The sequence below is a fragment of the Lissotriton helveticus genome, chromosome 5_1, assembly GCF_964261635.1.
Source record: "Lissotriton helveticus chromosome 5_1, aLisHel1.1, whole genome shotgun sequence".
Taxonomy (NCBI): Eukaryota; Metazoa; Chordata; class Amphibia; order Caudata; family Salamandridae; genus Lissotriton; species Lissotriton helveticus.
Window position 1 is genome coordinate 37,948,048 of NC_136065.1, and position 18,525 is coordinate 37,966,572.

General features: G+C 46.8%; 1 protein-coding gene across 1 annotated transcript in view; it reads left to right on the forward strand.

Annotated features, from left to right (window-relative positions):
• The first annotated feature begins 390 nt into the window (after positions 1 to 390).
• The window catches only part of LOC144754109 (E3 ubiquitin-protein ligase TRIM39-like), a 113,467-nt gene continuing 95,332 nt past the window's right edge, over positions 391 to 18,525 (forward strand). Inside the window, exons 1-3 of the mRNA XM_078641674.1 lie at positions 391 to 905; positions 13,261 to 13,356; positions 16,660 to 16,890. Coding sequence (XP_078497800.1) covers positions 495 to 905; positions 13,261 to 13,356; positions 16,660 to 16,890 — 738 coding nt within the window. The 5' untranslated portion in view covers positions 391 to 494. The remainder of the gene's footprint in view (positions 906 to 13,260; positions 13,357 to 16,659; positions 16,891 to 18,525) is intronic.

Genomic DNA, 18,525 nt, shown 5'->3' on the forward strand with positions numbered 1-18,525 from the left:
GGCCGCTCGGTGGGCGGGGGAGGAATATATACTCTCCCCCGCCCACCACAAGAAGGACGTGACGCGTGGGACCCCCCGGGTCCTAAAGAGCTGGGCTGCCCCGTGTGCCTTCCTGTGGCACTACGGTGGCCGCCCTCTTATCTGTGTCCCCTGCGGGGACGTGTCGGTCAGCCTGCAGAGGAGGCAGTCCACCTGCTCTGACTGTAACATGAAGTCCCAGCGCAGCCAGAGAGGGGCAGACGCACAGACACACCCACTGCACACAGAGCGGGACAGACGCACAGACACACCCACTGCACACAGGGAGGGGCAGACGCACAGACACACCCACTGCACACAGAGCGGGACAGACGCACAGACACACCCACTGCACACAGAGAGGGACAGACGCACAGACACACCTACTGCACACAGGGATGGACAGACGCACAGACACACCCACTGCACAAAGAGAGAGAAATGAAACTTACCTTCACTTCCTGCGTTTGTGAATCATGGCGGCGGCAGCTCAGCTCGGGAACCTCAAGGAAGAGGCCACTTGTTCCATCTGTTTGGATTATTTCACTGATCCGGTGACTATCGATTGTGGACACAATTTCTGCCGCTCCTGCATCACTCAGAGCTGGAAGGGGAGAGATGGAAACCTCTCCTGTCCACAGTGCAGGGAAATATCTGGGAAAAGCCTCCGACCCAACAGGCAGCTGGGGAACATGGTGGAAATGTTAAAACAGTTTCATCTTCCCCCGGTGAAACCCCAAGGGGAGAATATGTGCGAGAAACATGAAGAGAAACTGAGACTGTTCTGTGCAGAGGATCAGAGGCTGATATGCTGGGTCTGCCGGGAGTCCAAGGAGCATAAAACTCACTCAGCAAGTCCTATAGAGGAGGCTGCAGAGGAGCACAAGGTACGTGCGTGGGCATGCATGGATTCCAAAGTCCCAGTGTGAGCCCCATTGAGGAACCTGCAGAGGAGCACAAGGTGTGTGTGTGTGTGCGAGTGTCCTGGAACGACAAGTGAAGATCACAGGGTATGTCTGTGGAAATTCAGGGATCACAAAGTCCCTCTGCTCTGTGAGCCCCATCAGCGAGGCAGACTGACAGCGGGAGCTCTGTGTGACAGTGTTCAGAGGGGACAAGTCATGCAGTGCACCTCATATAGGAAGCTGCAGAAGAGCACAAGGTGTGTGTGTGAGTGTTCAGGATTCACAAGTGAATACACTACTGAAGGCTCATAGAAGATGCAGTGTGTCTAGGTTTTCAGGGATCAAAGGCACCTTGCCGGTTCCACAAATATTGTATTGTAATTCCATTTATATAGCGCTTACTACCCCTGACGAGGCGTCAAAGCGCTTTTTTGGAGGTAGCACCCTACTCCGGATCCCATAAAGGATTAGTATTGAATTAGTATAGTGAAATATGAAAAGTAATTTGAGTGGTGGGTAGGTTAGTCAGTTATTTGGATTCAGAAGGATAGCGGAGGGATAGAAGAGGGAAAAAGGTTTGCATTTATACAGCGCTTGTTAGTGTTGAAGCGCTTTTTTGGTGAGTAGCACGATTTGGAACCCACGATTTTGAAACCATATTAAGAAATTGGAAAAAAATACATAAAGATACATTTAGTTTGCATGCTCCCAAAGAAAACAGAATTATAACAAGCATTTACAATGCAACGGTCTCGCCTTTGCAAAAGTTAGAGCTATTGGCATTGTAAATGACAACATTTTTATTATGTGTTGGTTTTGCAAACAGATAAATAAATGGCATTGTTATTTACAATGCCAATAGCTTAATCTCTCGAAATGCGAGACCTATTGCATTGCAATGCAATAGGTTGAGTATTTACGCGAGTTTGAGCTATTGACTAATAGCAACGCGTTTATTTATGTTTCAAAAACCAAAACATAAATAAAATGTCCCTCACACTGCCCTCTCTCACACTGCTCTCTCTCTCACACTGCTCTCTCTCCCTAGAACACACATATGATGTCTCTCACACTGCTCTCTCTCTCACACACACTGCTGTTTCTCACACACTGCTGTCTTCCTTACACACAATGCTGTCTCTCACACTGCTGTTGCTCATACACACTGCTGTCTCTCACACTGCAGGTGTGGATTGTGGGTTTCCAGCTCATATCTGGAGGGTGGGTGCTGCTGCGTTTAATGGGTATTGTTTTTACATACTCCCCAGGGCATTAGTGGTAGCTTCAGAAGCTTTTGTTTTGGGGGTAAGGGATGTTGGGGGTCAGATCTCAGCCCAGAGCCCCGACCCCTCTTCATGACCTTGTGCCCTCGTGCCTCGTAAACGCAATTGGCTTATGATTTTGTCCCTTTATAGACACATCTCCTATAAGATCCTCCCCCCCAAACTCCCTCCCCCCATTGTGAAATGTATCTGCAAGTTGGCATGCCTGGGCAGTAATTTTGTGGCAGTCAATGGATCACTGCAAAAATGCAGCGTACAATTCATTCATTTTCTAGTCCACTGCAGGCAGAAAGAGGATAATACAAAAACTGAGATTTTGCACCTGATTCACATTTGCATACTACGGCTAAGAAAATAGAAATAATTGCCCATGCAAACTGAGCTTCACACACACACACAGAGCCACACACACAGAGCAACACACACAGAGCAACACACACCAGAGCGCCACACACACACAGAGCCACACACACACACAGAGCCACACACACACACAGAGCCACACACACACACAGAGCCACACACACACACAGAGCCACACACACGCACAGTCACACACACACAGTCACACACACACAGAGCCACACACACAGAGTCCCAAACACACACACACACACACACAAAGAGCCACACACACATCATAAACTACACACAAAAAAGGAGTACCCCTCCCTTTATAAGGGTTTAATTTTAAAATTTCCGTCCCCTCACTCCAGTAGAGGATATGTGAATACCTCATCCATCCTGTGTCAGTGACTCGATATAACTATAGGCTGACCCTTTCCCTTTAAAACTTCCTCCCCTCCTGTCCCACCAGAGATTACCTAACAGCTCCCACAAGGGGTTCCTCGCAGACTCCCATCCTTATGAAGCAACGGCGAGGTAGATGACTTATTCGGTGCACCAGAAAGAGAGGCGTGACTAACATTCGAAGCCGGATTTTGAGCCACATTTCCTTTGCGGGCTGGCTACATGGCAAATTAGCAGGGAAGAAGAAAATGAGCTTGCTGCCTAGATGCTGTGATATTATTTCTACTATAGGTAGCGAGTGACTGAGCGCTAAATGTTAAAAAAAATGGCCATTAAAGGTTACATTCACACACACCATTGAAAACCACGATGTTTGTAAGAATAAAAGCATGGTCATAATAAGACGTAAAACATTGGGTCTGTTGTATGGACTAGCTAATCTTAGGCATGCATGTGGCTCACTTCAGCGTGTTGTGTAAAATATTTTTAATGCCAACACGAGTATTCAATGAGGTAGCAGTTCAGGCGTGCTCTGTTTCGTGTGTTTTATAAGTTGTCTAATGCGTGCATCACAGCACGGCATGGCAATTGTGCGAATGTTTTTGAGATACGAGCAAGCTCTGAATGTTTGGGGAGTGTGGGAATCTGTCTGTGATTTGGCAGACAAAAAGAGGGAAACAACAACAGAGAGGAGAATGCAGGAATTCAAGGAATTCAGAGGGGGTGGGTGGATGTTTGTAGAGGGAGAGGCGCTGAATGCCGTGTTGGGGAAATTGTTATGGCGTGAACAGGGTCAACGCCTTTCTGTGTTTATCCTTTTGAGCCGCCTGACCTCCAATTCCACAGACTGGTAGAGACAACGAAACATACACTCTGTCACAGGGGCACAGTACACACGCACATCTACGAACTCACTACACGTATCTTTCTACACACAGAGATAAACACAAACACTCAAGTACAGAGACCTGCACACACAAAAGGTACATGAACCGCTCGTCGTACTAGACAAACATATGTAAACTCACATTAGTAAACAAGCATACACCAACACACTCCGTGTACCAATAGTCACACACAGCCACAGCCTGAATGCAACGCTGTAAATATGTCTCCTATACCTGTATTAACCTATTTCTTGCACCTCTTATTTTATATTTACCTTTTTTGTATTTGTTACTTGTTAGTGTGTAATTCTCCTTATGCATCACACTTGGTTCTTTTGTAAAACGCTCCTTTACTTTGGGTAAAGTCGGCGCTATTTAAACTGAATTAAATAAAAAAAAAAAAAAAAAATGTTAGAGTTAAAATGCACACAAATGCACGCGACCATGCTAACGGTCACTTTCAATCAAATACAGGCAACAGAGACCAATACAAAGTCTTGGGAGCACAATCACACACATCTCAGTTTGAGAAGACCCTCACAAGAGACACGACCAGGCGCGGGCAAAAACTCGGGCACAAACACACACATGTTCACGTGTAGCAGGTTACCGACTTAATTCCGACTCAGAGTGCTGTTTCTTTCACCAAAGGGGAAAGGTTTTCGTGGCATTTAGCAAGTGCTAGCGGGATCGCCTTTATGTGCATTACCAGCATTCTGAAAGCAGGCTGACAAAAAACGCAACTTGTTGGAGATAGCATGTTGTAAGTCTGCGTTTCCCCAAAAACATGGAATGGCGGAGATGGAGGCGGCTATAATGGGGAGTGATAGTTCGATGTGGAGAGCCCTTGACGGCTCCCGGTTGGGCCTTTCTATCCTACAAGCCAGTCCCCCTACTGGAATTAGTGTATTTTGGAGCTTAGCACCACAGCATTAGCCGTGCTGTGGAAGAAGGAAGGTCACAATATGTTTTGGGTTAACGGAACACATCGGAGTTGAGCAGCAGTACGAGCATGCAGCCATATCAATTAAAAATGAACATTATTGCTTAATACCAAGGAACCACTTTTAGGAGCTGAAGAGTTCTACAGCAATTATGTTCAGTCGCGGCTCGCAGGGGGGACATCAGGGGGATGGCGGGGGGGGGGGGAGCGGGGAGTTGAATATTAAACAAGAGAAAGGGGTCCGAGCTGGCAACCGGGAGAAAGGAGCCGAGGTGGTGGAAACACCACCATGTTTCTCCTAGGCGAAGGAGAACTGCACGGTCATTTTGGATTCGGGGGCGTGTTTTTCTTTCTCTTCTCTTCCCATTGGCTGGAATGTAAAATTCCAGCCAAAGGGAAGAGGAGAGAAAGAAAACAGAAAGAAACGAAAAAACACCCCCGAATCCCAAAAAGACGGGGCTTAAACGGACAGACGCCCCCTCTCATCCAATGGCTGGCCTCCGTTTAGGAAGCAAGCCAATGGAGAAGAGGGGCGGCTTCAAGCCCCACTCAGTAAAACATAAGTTCTCCCCAGCGAGACTGCGCAAGCGCAGCCTTCGCTAGGCGGAGACCTAAAAGGAAACACTCAGCAGACGTGCAGAACGTAAGGAGAAAACATGGCATTGCATGAATACAGAGAAGAGAGATGAAGTATAGAAGTTTGAAGCATCTGTAACTTAGTTGAAAAGGGGTTGATTTGTTGTGTACGAAAAAATAGGAATAAGTCACTATAAGAGTGAGGACAAAATGGAAAAAGTGATGAGAGTAGATGGCCAAGGCGAAGACAGTTGCCAGAGTGAAGGAAGGAAGGAGTATTTTTTAAGTGATTAAAAGCAAGCTGTCAGACTCCATTGGAGCCGCGGGACACACAGGTTCAATTGACCTCAGTTGAGGGGGTTTGAGTCTGTTTGCCTCTTGTGTCCTGGGGCTGTCCTATTAAGACTTGGGAAAGCGAACATTAAGTACACCCCTTTGGCACTTACCTCGCAGCGTAGCAGATCAAGCAGCCAAGGCTTACCCAGGGAGGTGGTGGAGGGATAGAGACTCCTTTCAGAGTTTAACAAAACACAGCTCAATAAATCAACTGCTCAGACAGTGCTTTGTATCAGGAAACACACTTTAATCTATATCAAAATCATGTGCTACACAAATGCAGGGTTAATAATACAAAAATACTGTAAATCGTTCTGGGAAAATAAGAAAGCCAATATTGGTGATCGAGTGATTCAGCCCTGGTCCAAGGCTCTGCATGAAGAGGCATGTCCGCACAGTTTCCTTTTGCCAAACTGTGCCCTTCTTTAGTAGGAGAAGATGAAAGGCAGGTCAACACACCCACGTCTCTACCGGGTCACTAGGCCCACGCTGGCCCGCTTACGTCCTGGGGGCTTGTGTGAGTGAGTCGCCTCAAGACCCAGATGGGGGCTGCAGCGGACATAAAGCAGGCACGGGCTCGCCACGACCACTTGCAGTCCCACTCTCACCTTCAAACAAAGCCGACCATGAACCCTTTCAACAGAGAGCTCCATGCATTTCAAGGGGTGCCCCTCACCGGACCTGGAGAGAACCCCTCAGAGCTCAGCATGAAGCCCTGGAGCAGTGACTCAGGAGCTCAGTCCACATTAGATGCTGGTTTGTGTATTCCCTCAGCACACCTGACCTGGAGAGAACCCCTCAGAGCTCAGCATGAAGCCCTGGAGCAGTGACTCAGGATCTCAGTCCACATTAGATGCTGGTTTATGTATTCCCTCAACTCACCTGACCCGGAGAGAACCCCTCAGAGCTCAGCAGGAAGCCCTGGAGCAGTGACTCAGGATCTCAGTCCACATTAGATGCTGGTTTATGTATTCCCTCAGCACACCAGACCTGGAGAGAACCTCTCAGAGCTCATAGGAAGTCCTGGAGCAGGGACTCAGGAGCTCAGTCCACATTAGATGCTGGTTTATGTATTCCCTCAGCACACCAGACCTGGAGAGAACCTCTCAGAGCTCATAGGAAGTCCTGGAGCAGTGACTAAGGAGCTCAGTCCACATTAGATGCTGGTTTATGTATTCCCTCAGCACACCTGACCTGGAGAGAACCCCTCAGAGCTCATAGGAAGCCCTGGAGCAGTCACTCAGGAGCTCAGTCCACATTAGATGCTGGTGTATCTATTCCCTCAGCACACCTGACCTGGAGAGAACCCCTCAGAGCTCAGTAGGAAGCCCTGGAGCAGTGACTCAGGAGCTCAGTCCACATTAGATGCTGGTGTATCTATTCCCTCAGCACAGCGCTGTGCCTGGCTCGAGGGTGTTCTGACACCTTGTGTATCAATCTACAGACACTCAAGCCACACTCTCCTTCCAAGTCTCCGCAGGAAGGATGGATGGTGACAGGAGTATTTTATTCAGAGAATCCCACAATGGAGAAGAAAGGGGAGAGAAGTCTTTCAGCTGTGCATGTGTCAGTCTTTGGTGAGTGACACCCCAGGTGAAGAGAAGGGCAGGTCATGGTCAAAGACTTACCCTTCCCTTCTCAAGAGGCAGCTGTCTCCTACTAACTACATCACCCATGACCTGCTAGAGGAGATACCCGAAGGAATACAAAGGCCGCAGCTGCACTTCTAAGGATAGAGGGGTCCCAAGTCATCCCACACAGGGACTCCCATAAGATTCATGAACATCTGCAATAAACACTGTACATCTGGCAGGCTAACCCCGACCTCTATCATACCTACAGTGGAGATTCAAGATGTCGCCCCGTCTCTACAGCCAGCCGAGGCGCGCACACTTCGTCCATTCTACTATGACCACATAGTGTCCAAATCCGCTGGATGCAACGAAGAACCCAGAAGACTGGTCAGACATGTCACACCGGCAAGACCAGAAGGTCAAGACATCACTGGGGCAAACGGGTAAAAAGGCCTTTTCTATCCCCACAAATCCAAACACAGTCAAGAGCTGACAGTCGCCACTATGAAGAACATGCATGTTGCCCCTACCCCTGGCCACAGAAACGAGCTAAGCCACGAACTCTGAGCAGACGCTTTGTGATGGCCAGGGCATTTTCAGACAGACAAGCAGTCAACAGAATTCAAAGTAGCAAAAACCGTCGAGGAGTTTAAGTAAAACAGTAGAAAAGGGTAAAAGGGCAACACGGCTGAGAGGTGGAGAAACGTAGACCAGAGAGGACACAAGCTGGAGGGAAGAGTGAAACTGAAGAAGACGAGCAAGAAGTCACCAGATGCATAACGACTCGCTGTCCTAGAGCTGCCTACCACAGAGATGGGTTGCAGAAGGTTATTGATGATCAAGGAATACTCTTCCCATTCAAACCCTTCGACAGCACCTCCGAGGATTTCTCAGCAAAGTGAAATGGTTGTCCAAGAGCACAAGGTATGTGCGTGGGTGTTCATGATTCACAAGTGAATACACTACTGGAGTCTCCCAAAAGATGCAATATCTGGGTGTTCAGGGATCAAAGACACCCTGCGGGTCCCACATAAATGGTTGTCCAATCGCACAAGGTATGTGAGTGGGAGTTCAGAGGAATACACAGCACTTAAATCCGCTTTTAGGGATCACAGGTTAGTCGCACCTCCTAGAAGAGGGCAAGGGACCTCTGTGATCATTGAGGGATCACAGTTCACTCTGTGGGTCTCCGCGGGTCCCTGAAGAGACCTCTGTGGTCATTGAGGGATCACCGTTCACTCTGTGGGTCTCCGCGGGTCCCTGAAGGGACGTCTGTGGTCACTCAGGGATCACCGTTCACTCTGTGGGTCTCTGCGGGTCCCTGAAGGGACCTCTGTGGTCACTCAGGGATCACCGTTCACTCTGTGGGTCTCCGCGGGTCCCTGGAGAAGGGATCACTGTGATCATTCAGGGATCACCGTTCACTCTGTGGGTCTCCACGGGTCCCTGAAGGGACCTCTGTGGTCACTCAGGGATCACCGTTCGCTCTGTGGGTCGCCGCGGGTCGCTGAAGAAGGCACTGGGTGTCTGTCAGAGCCCCGAGGTTTTCACCTCGCACCACATAAGCAGCTGCAGATACTCAGAAGTCCTATGTATGTGGGTGTTTTGGGATACCAAGAGATACTGAAAGGGTTTAATGGGTAGTGCATTGTGTAGCGCCTGGGCTCTCATGTTTGTCGGTGTTAGAAGACTTGGGGGCATATTTACAGGGGCATTGCACCACAGGAACATCACTTTTAATGACGTTCCTGTGGCTCAATGCCCTGCTCCATATTTACAAGGTGGCCTTAAGCCACTTAACGTGGCTTAACTTCACCTTGTAAATATGCCCCTTACCGCAGCAGTTCGCAGCAAAGGGAGGGGCTATGGGTGTTGCTGTGGGCATTCCACCACAAAACCCATTGCTTTTTGACGCTGCCCCTTATTTACAAGGGTGGTGTAATCATGGGGCAGCACCAAAAATAAGACCAGGGAAAACCTGGTCTTAAACAGGTGCAACGAGGAGAAATGGTTAATTTCTCCTCGTTTTTGCTGTTTCCATGTTTGCTGCATTCTGCAGCACAGACAGAAACAGGAATTCGCCATTAGTGATTGTTCATGTGCAGAAAGGAGTCCCTTCCTGCACATAAACAATCATTAAAAAATTTGGTTTTCCAACTTCTATATGTTCTGCATTCTTAAGCACACCTAGAAATTACAAATCGCCATTAGTGATTGTTTATGTGCAAATGAACAATCATTCCCTGCAACGCAGGGACCCTTGTGGCGCTAGGCAGCTACATTTAGTGTCATCACTAGGGAAATTCAGGAGTGCACCGCATACTAATATACTCCTACTGAAAGAGACCCATCTACTAGGCAATAAAGCCCCATGTCTTGCCCGGTTTGGTTATGACACAGTAGATCACTCAGGGTTCACAGGCGGCTGTCGCGGAACGGCCATTCTGGTGCACCGCAGTAGCCCCTTCACTCTGTCCAAACTCTGGTCAGATCCAGGGGAACGATACACCATAGCGACAGGTACATTATACAGCAAAACAGTAACCATAGGCAGCGTTTACGCCCCTCCCCCTTTAGGACACACTTTCATTGACAAAATCACACCACTTTGGGGAGAACTCCCGGATGGCGTAATAATACTGGGCGTCAACTGCATTGAAGCCTTGTCAACCTTGGACCGCCGACGTGAGTCAGGACATAGGCACCAATCGGGAGAATCCAAACTCCACCAGCTACCACCACACCTGGGTGAAATGCCCGCCACGTTCCTTTCAGCAGTACATGGCTCCCTATCCAGATTTGACTACTTCTTCTTACCATGCAGCCACATACATAGGGCCTCACATGTCTATCCTGCCCAGAGACCTCTCGACCACCCCCCGCATCCACTTAGACTCCACATTGGGCAAACAAACTCCCCCTTCGGATGATGCTTGTCACCCTGGCGCCTCGGCGACCCGGGTTACAAAGACGTTCTCCGACAGGCAATTACAGACTTTCTATTGTCCAATTTGGGCACTGCCCCCTCCAGTGTTATACTGTGGGAAGCTCTTAAACGCCCTGTTCATTGGGGTGGACATCAGCTTTTGCACAGGGAAAAACGTAAGCGCCTTGCACAAATAGTAGACCTAGAAAATCCAAAGCTGCAGAGACCTCAGGCCCAATACCGCAACACAGCCTCCTCCAAGTACAACAACAAATCCATCAGCATCTCACTAAGGAGATGTATAAGATCTGGTTAGCGACCCAACATAGGATTCATCAATGGGGTGACAAATCAAACAAAATGCTTCATCGTTTGTGTCAGGTGGCGATGTTCCCCGCCTCGGTGTCGGCACTGCGAAACGTGGACAGAGTCCTTTGTACTACCCCGACACAGTCGCCCAAGGGTTCAAGGGCCACTATGCCTCCTTATACGAGCAGAAGGAACTCATATTGCGTGCGACAATAGGGGAATTTCCAACAGACAGATCACCCAAAAATCTCCCAGACCACCTGCGCGACCAGCTAGATGCCCCCATTACCACAGAGGAACTCGGTGCGGCTTTATCCAACATGCACGCCGATCGCACGCCTGGCCCCAATGGCTTCCTTAGTGACTTCCTAGTGACACATGGCACAGCTCGGCCACATCTTTTGGATGCACTCCATGAGGCTCTGGAGCAGCACATCTTACTTCCGGATTGGTGCCATGCCGAGATAGTGGTGTTCCTTAAACCAGGCCAACCCCCAGAAGAACCATCTTCTTACCACCCCAACCTCCTCCTAAATTTTGGACCCAAACTGTTGGGTAAGGTCCTTGCTGACCGCCTCCACAAGTGTATCCACAAACTGATTCACCCCGACCAGGCCAGCTTCATGCTGCACCGGTCTACCCAGCACAATATTAGGCAGGTTCACAATGCGATTGTGAAGGCCCCGGAGCTGGGCTGCCCTGCGGCCATTCTTTTGGCCGATATAGATAAGGTGTTTGTTTCCCTGAGGTGGACATATTTTTTTCAGCTCCTCTGATCTCTCAACTTTGGCCTACGCTTTTTGTCTTACATACAATTATTACAAACAGAGCTCTCAGCCTCTGTGCGGGTAGCAGGCTTCCGGTCAGCACCCTTCCCAATACGTCAGTGTTTTAGGCAGGGTTGCCCCCTGCATTCATTGCTATTTGTGCTCGCCACAGAGCCCTTAGCTACATGGGTGCAGCGGGACCCATTAATTTGTGGGTATGAATGGTCACAAGACCGGTCCGACAGTATTGCGCTATATGCAGACAAGGTATTATTATTTTTAACCGATCCCGGATTTTCCTGATACTTTGGGTGTTTGGGGAGACCTCCAGCCTTGGAGACAATCCAGCGAAGTCAGTGTTATTTCCAGTATGGGGTCACCATGGGCACGTCTCTTGGGCTTCGCAGTTCTCTCACGCAACCAATGGCTTCAAATATCCGGGGGTCTTCATCTCGCCTTGTCCCACGATATCTTTGGCACATAATATCAATCCACGCACGTGGTTTGCCCAGGTTAATGCACTCCTTAACAATTTCCTATGGGGAGGGGGCATCGTCCGTGTTGAGCTACGAACCTGCACCCAGTCGACGTACTGTGGCAGGATTGCGGTGACCAATATATATGACTACTATGTGGTGTCTCACCTGTTGAATATCAACGAGTGGTCATAAAAACCTTGACCACTCAACCCCCACCTGCAGAACTGTCATCCAGCTCTGGCGTTATATCGTGAATAAAATGGGCTGGGACGGACGCATGATGCAGACAGCCCTGGAAGGGTACCTACCTGCGACCTGTCGCCGGACTTCCAGGCTTCCGAGCCTGGGACCTCATTGGAATCTCTAACCTGAGTGACATTCTGCTGGGACCCACTCTCAAATCGTTTCAACAATTACAGATAGAATTCCACTTGCACTGGACACAGTTTAACAAATATCTGCAGCTGAGACACGCCCTGACTCCTCTAATCTGCTCGCTGGGAGGTCTACCAGAATTTCACACCCTAGAGGGGCGTTTACTAATGGGGGATCTTGGCACGCATAAGATCTGGCAACTCTACCAGACACTGACTACCCAAACCACAGTACAAAACCCGCGTTGCGTGGGAAGCCGACATTTACGACCTTATAGACGATGCCTGGACTGAAGCTCTTTCTAGTCACGAGTTGCCACTATAACCGCATGTTACAGCATAATCCATGTTAAATACCTCCACTGAGCATACTCCAACTGCTCCCCCCTCTGGAGGATGGGCGTTATCCAGTCCCCCACATGTCTCAGATGTGGAGAATCGGAGGGGACCTTCCTACACAGAGTCTGGAGCTGTGGGGCAAAGTAACCATTTTGGCATGCCTGGGTCGGGTCCTGTACTGGCGTCTTCCATTCGATCCCAAGCTTTTCTTGCTTCACAGCACCGAGGGGATAGGGGGGAATCGCTATAAACAACATCTACTATTTTTGGGCCTCACACTTGCCAAGTGGGGCATTGCCCAAACGTGGAAGGGTACCTCCCCTCCATCAATGGGTGGGTGGAGAAAGGCCGCGGACAAATGAATGGAGGCTGAAATCGCAGTATGTCAGGAGGGTGGTTGTCCACGAAAGTATGGTCTCACTGGGCAACATATCGCAGCATAGACTTGCCTTCCCTGCCGCCATCAGACCCTCCCTAAACCAGGCAATCCAATCAAACTGGACCAATATTTAGGTAAGATGAGTCACTCTGTCATCTAAACATGTACACCTGAACATTTTAATTATAGTGAAACATATAGTAACCTGTGCCAAGTTTAGTTATTGAGCCTGTATGTTCACAGGCAATGTTGTTGTTTGAATATAATTGGTACCATCTCATATAAACAGTATCCGAAATGTATGCTTCGAGCACCGCCCGCTATGTACCGTTAAAGTCAATAAAATGTGCTAATAATAAAAAAACGACTGCACTCCATATATCTACACTTATTTCTTGCACTTTCATCTCTGCAGGTAAAACTTCAAGGGTGGCTGCATCTTCTGAAGAAACAGGACAAATATTTTCAGGAGTCTAAAATCAAGGAAAAAGAACAGTATCAAACCATGAGGGTAAGTGGCTGCAGTGAGTGCTGTGTCTCTGTGTGTCTGTGTATGTCCCTGCCCATGTCTTTTTGTGATCTCTTAGAGTTCAAGAACACAGAAACTGATGAGTCACCCTACAAACTGTGTCATGGTCCCCAGCAAATGAATATACTGATGGGAGTCACTGCACTTGGATATTGGGGATGCAATCAGCCAAGGGTTCATCCTAAAAAATCAAGAATTACTTTTCTGATCCTAAGGAAGTGCCTACACACTCACACAGTGTGTGTTAGAGTATGTGTGCACAGGTGTGGCATTATCTGGCTAAGAGTACGTGCCAGTGTGTGTGTGTGTGTGTGTGTGTGTGTGTGTGTGCGCGTGCATATTTGTGTGAGTGCATGTTCACACTTAGACACGTGTCTAAGTATTTCTTCAAGTATGGATGGCCACGTAGTTATTTGATGGAGTGCATGCATATCTGAGCATCTCTATATCTGTCTGTTTTTTGGGCTTGGATTAGTGCTTGTGTCTGTCTGCATATGCATATATAGGTTTTGAGACACAGAGTATGCAAATACATGTGCGTGTCTATGTGCATGTGTGGTTGAGGGTTATGTATGCTTTAGTCTGCATTTATTGGCTGTGGGTTTGTACTTACGTATGTGGATTCTTCTATGGGTTTGCGTATCACAAGGTCTGATATATGCATACGTCTGGAGTTACGCAACCATGAGATTTTATATGCATCTTTGTGTGAGTATATATATGTATGGATGTGTAATTATGTGCCTGCATGGACTGAAGATATCCCTATGTGAGTCTCTACAAGGTTTGTGTGTGAGTGTGCACATTAATGTGTGCATTTGTATGAGTGTGCACTTCTGGTAGTGTGTATGCATGGATCTGGAAATATACGTCTGTGTTTCTTTATATGCATCTGTGTGGATGTGTGCCACTGTGCTGCGAGTCTGTGCATGCATGGACTGAGGATATCCACCTGTGAGTTTGTACAAGGTTTGTGTGTGAGTCTGCAAATTAGGGTGTGCTTCTGTGTGGGTGTGTACCTTAGTGGGGTGTGTATGCGTGGATCGGTAATGATTATACATCCATCAGACTGGTGTAAGCCCCTTCCTAAAAAAAGGTTTTGTCAGTGTAATCATGCTATGGTATTGTATATACATCAACAAACCACAGAACATCCAAGAGGGTTCATCTAAGTAATAAAACAATGATCAACCACAGTACATCAGAGCACACCCGCTCACTATATCTATGATCTAACAAGATAGTGAGACATAAAATGGTGGAGATTCTTCCACAAGATGTGTTCCAATTCTCCTTGTCAAGTGTCCTTTCAATAAAGTTTCAAGCACAATCTTGAATCAGGCCTTTTCCGTTTAACTTTTATTTCCAATTTTCTAAACACACGAAGAACAACAGCAGCCGACGCGCGTTTCGCCCACTGAGCTTTTTCAAGACTCTGAATTGAATATTTATTGTGTTATTTCCATTGCCAGCAAATGCTCAGCTGATAGTCACGAACACGGAAAGCAAAGACACAAAACGGACGTATCAAGGTCCGAAAACGCACACAAGCTTTTAAGAATGGTAGCGATCCTTAGGATCAGGAGGCATCAAAGGCATCTGGGTCAAAAGTGAGCATTGTTGACCCATTCAGAGAGAATATGTTTGACCCGGTCCTCATCAAACACCCCCTGTCTCCAGAGTTGGCTCCAACTTGGCATTTTGCTGAGTACCTCTCCTTTTGGTTAGGAAGGAAATACCAAAAGAGGGCAGGTCCCGTCTTAGATCCGAATGCCCACACCCCTCCCTCCTGGATAAAGTTGGGTCTACCTCAGGAGAAAAAAAGATTTCAAGGTTTTTTATTCTACCCAAGATAAATCTGCTAAACAACAGGATACGAGCGAACTACAGATGTTATTGTCCCTATGAGACAGTGAAGATATAACTCCAGGTCATAGAGAACACTTATTGATTTATCTGGTGGGTCCTGATGACGGTGGTCTTCATTGCTGGTATTTTCCACCGAAACGCGTTGGCCAAGTCCTTGTAAAATCCCACCATAGTGGTTCTATCCTGGACAACAGATAGAAAAATAATCGAATGTGTTATGAATGTGAATAGATGAAGTTGTGAATGTGGATGAGTGTGAGAGAGTGTTGTTTGGGTTGTTCTCTACCTGGTGATATGATAATTCATATATTGTTATAGGATTTATGAATTTTGTATTGTGATTTAAAATGGAAATAATGCAATTTGAAATGAAGAAAACATAACTTTTTAACTCAGAATAATGTTTAAAAAGAAGTAATTGAATGAAAAAACAATCGAAATAATAAAAAAATGAGAAAGTAAAAAAATGTGTGTTCTTGTAATGTGTTTATGCCCAGAATAATCAGAGGTTGTACCCTGAACTAATAGTTTAAAGGTCACAAAGGAGCTTTTCTTCTGGCAGGTGTGGATGGTATGTGATTGATGGTTGCGCGAGTGTGGGAGATGGGACATCAGGAAGGAGGGGTGTGGGGGGGGGCAAGAACTGGGTTTTTACTGAAACATAAGTAATGTAGGGGAGAAAAGCTGCGACTGGAAATGAGAAAGTTGGGCAAAGGGAGGGTGGTAGGTATGCCAGTGTACAGTTGGCACTTTTTATAAGGAAAGAGCGTGTGCATATACCTACGGGTAAGTGGTTGTATAGATTTGCATGAGTGTGAGCAAATGTCTAGAGGTACGCGATTCAGGACTAAGGTGTGTGAAAAAAATGCAGAAGTGAATGTCTTTGAGTAAAGGGCTAATTAATAGATTATTAGAAGTGCTCTGTGTGTGGGTGGCTCTGTGTGTGGGTGGCTCTGTGTGTGGGTGGCTCTGTGTGTGGGTGGCTCTGTGTGGGTGGCTCTGTGTGTGTGGCTCTGTGTGTGTGGCTCTGTGTGTGGGTGCAAATGCAATAGATCTCATATTTGCGAGAGATTAAGCTATTGGCATTGGCATAGACCCAGGAAACATGAGCAGTAGAATTTATACCCACAGTTATATTTTGGTTTGTATACATTGTAAATGACAATGCCATTTATTTATATGTTTTAAAAACATAAATTAAAATAATGTCATGAACAATGCCAATAGCTCTAACTTTAACAATGCCAAGACCGTTGCATTGTAAATGCTTGTTTGTATGTCTCTCAGACAAAGCCTTTGTGCAAGGTTATGACAATCAGAATAGGCAACCCCTCCACCCTCCTCCTGGACTCCCACTCTCTGGACGGCCTATAGGAAGCTTAATAAATCTAACCAGCTTTTCTTTCCTTCTGACAGAACAAGCTAAGAACTGAGAAGAAGAAACTTGAATCTGAAATTGATAAACTGCGGCAACTCCTGAAAGAAAATGAGCAAACACTGCATGGGAGACTGAAGGAGATGGAGAAGATAATCACCATGGTGGAAAATGCAAATATCACCAAACTGTCCAATCAAATCACCTCTCTCAATGCAGTGATAACGGAGATAGGAAAAAAGTGTGAGGCGTCAGCGTGGGAACTCCTGAAGGTGAGATACTGTTTGGGAAATACAACAAAAGAGTTATGTGCATTATTAAATGTATAAGTGGAACCCACATGATCTCCTGGCAGGGTCAATATACAGTGACCCCACGCACTCTGACAGCTGCCCACAATATACAGTCATGGATTATTTACACTGTCCTACTTGATGCTGAGAGCCCGATTCAATATATAAGCAGTGGGATGTGCAGTGACCTCTTACAGTGTCACATACAAGTTAATGCGGCACACCAAGCAATTCCAGTGACAGTAATTAACAGGGAACCAAAGGAGCAAAATGTGAAGAAAGCCAAATAAAAATGTAAAGCATAATGTGAGCAAACATCTTAGAAATTTGGAAAGAAACCAAATTCCTCCTTTTCTAGGAAGTTTAAAAACATTTCTGTTTTAAATTGATTACTTTTCTCCTGATGCAGGTGGCCACCTACTTTCGAGTGCACTGATCTCTTGTTAGGGTGAACAGCTATGTAACTACAGTACAGAGGATAGGTGGTCCCAGTGGGACAATTTGGAAGAACACACATATTTATGAAGCAGCATCCATTAAATTACTCGTACTATAAAATTCTGCTCATTAGTATTTATTCATATTGAGCATCAATCTGAATGTTCAAAATCCAGCAAAACATCTGGAACATACATATACAAAAGTGCCCCGAATGTGTAAAAGGGACGGACTTGTGTGCAAAGTGGGGTTAAATGAGAGTGGAAAGGGAGTTACAATTTACATATCAACAATGATATTAGTATGAATTCTAAGTTGTCCTGCGCATGGGGGAGCACTCCACGGTAGGCAATTCATCTGAATTATTACCACCAGGGGAACCAGCAAGTTTCATGCTGAGTTTATGTTACGCTTAACACGTTTCAGAGCCCCAAGCACCTTTGTCAAAGGCTGCCTGCAGCTTCACAGGAAAACATCCAAGGGATGCTCTCTGTCATCCTCGGACGGATGCTCTCTGTCGCCCCCAGATGGATGCTCTCTGTCATCCTCCGAGGGATGCTCTCTGTCACCCTTGTAGGGATGCTGTCTGTCATCCTCGGAGGGATGCTTTCTGTCACCCTCTTAGGGATGCTCTTTTTCGTCCTCGGAGTGATGTCTTTGATGTTTTCTGTCACCCTTTACATGGAGCTACTTCCCATGAAGCTTCTTGGCTGTGAACTAATCAACATATTTGAGCAGAGCACCACTGTTAAAGTGACAGCGTATGACCACGATAAGGAGTTTAACATCTCTAACCCCACCCTAAGCCATATTAGAGAGGAATTTGGTTACCATTTAGGGTGCCAAGAAAATCTAGTTTTAAATTACATTTCTAATGCTGCAATTTGCAGAGATGCATTTTGCATACTCTGTAATATAATCAAGGGTTACTCGTAATATAAAATTGTCACTATTCTTCAAACTAAAGAGTTTTCTGTGGAAATCTCTAGCTTTATCCGGGGCAACATGACATCACCTACTCCAAATGCCTAGTTACATAGCTGGTTACAAAAAAGGACACAACCCAGTTAAGCCACCGGGATCTGGGTGATTAACAGTACAGAGGATAGGTGGTCCCAGTGGGACAATTTGGAAAAACACACATATTTTGGTAGCAGCATCCATTAAATTACTCAT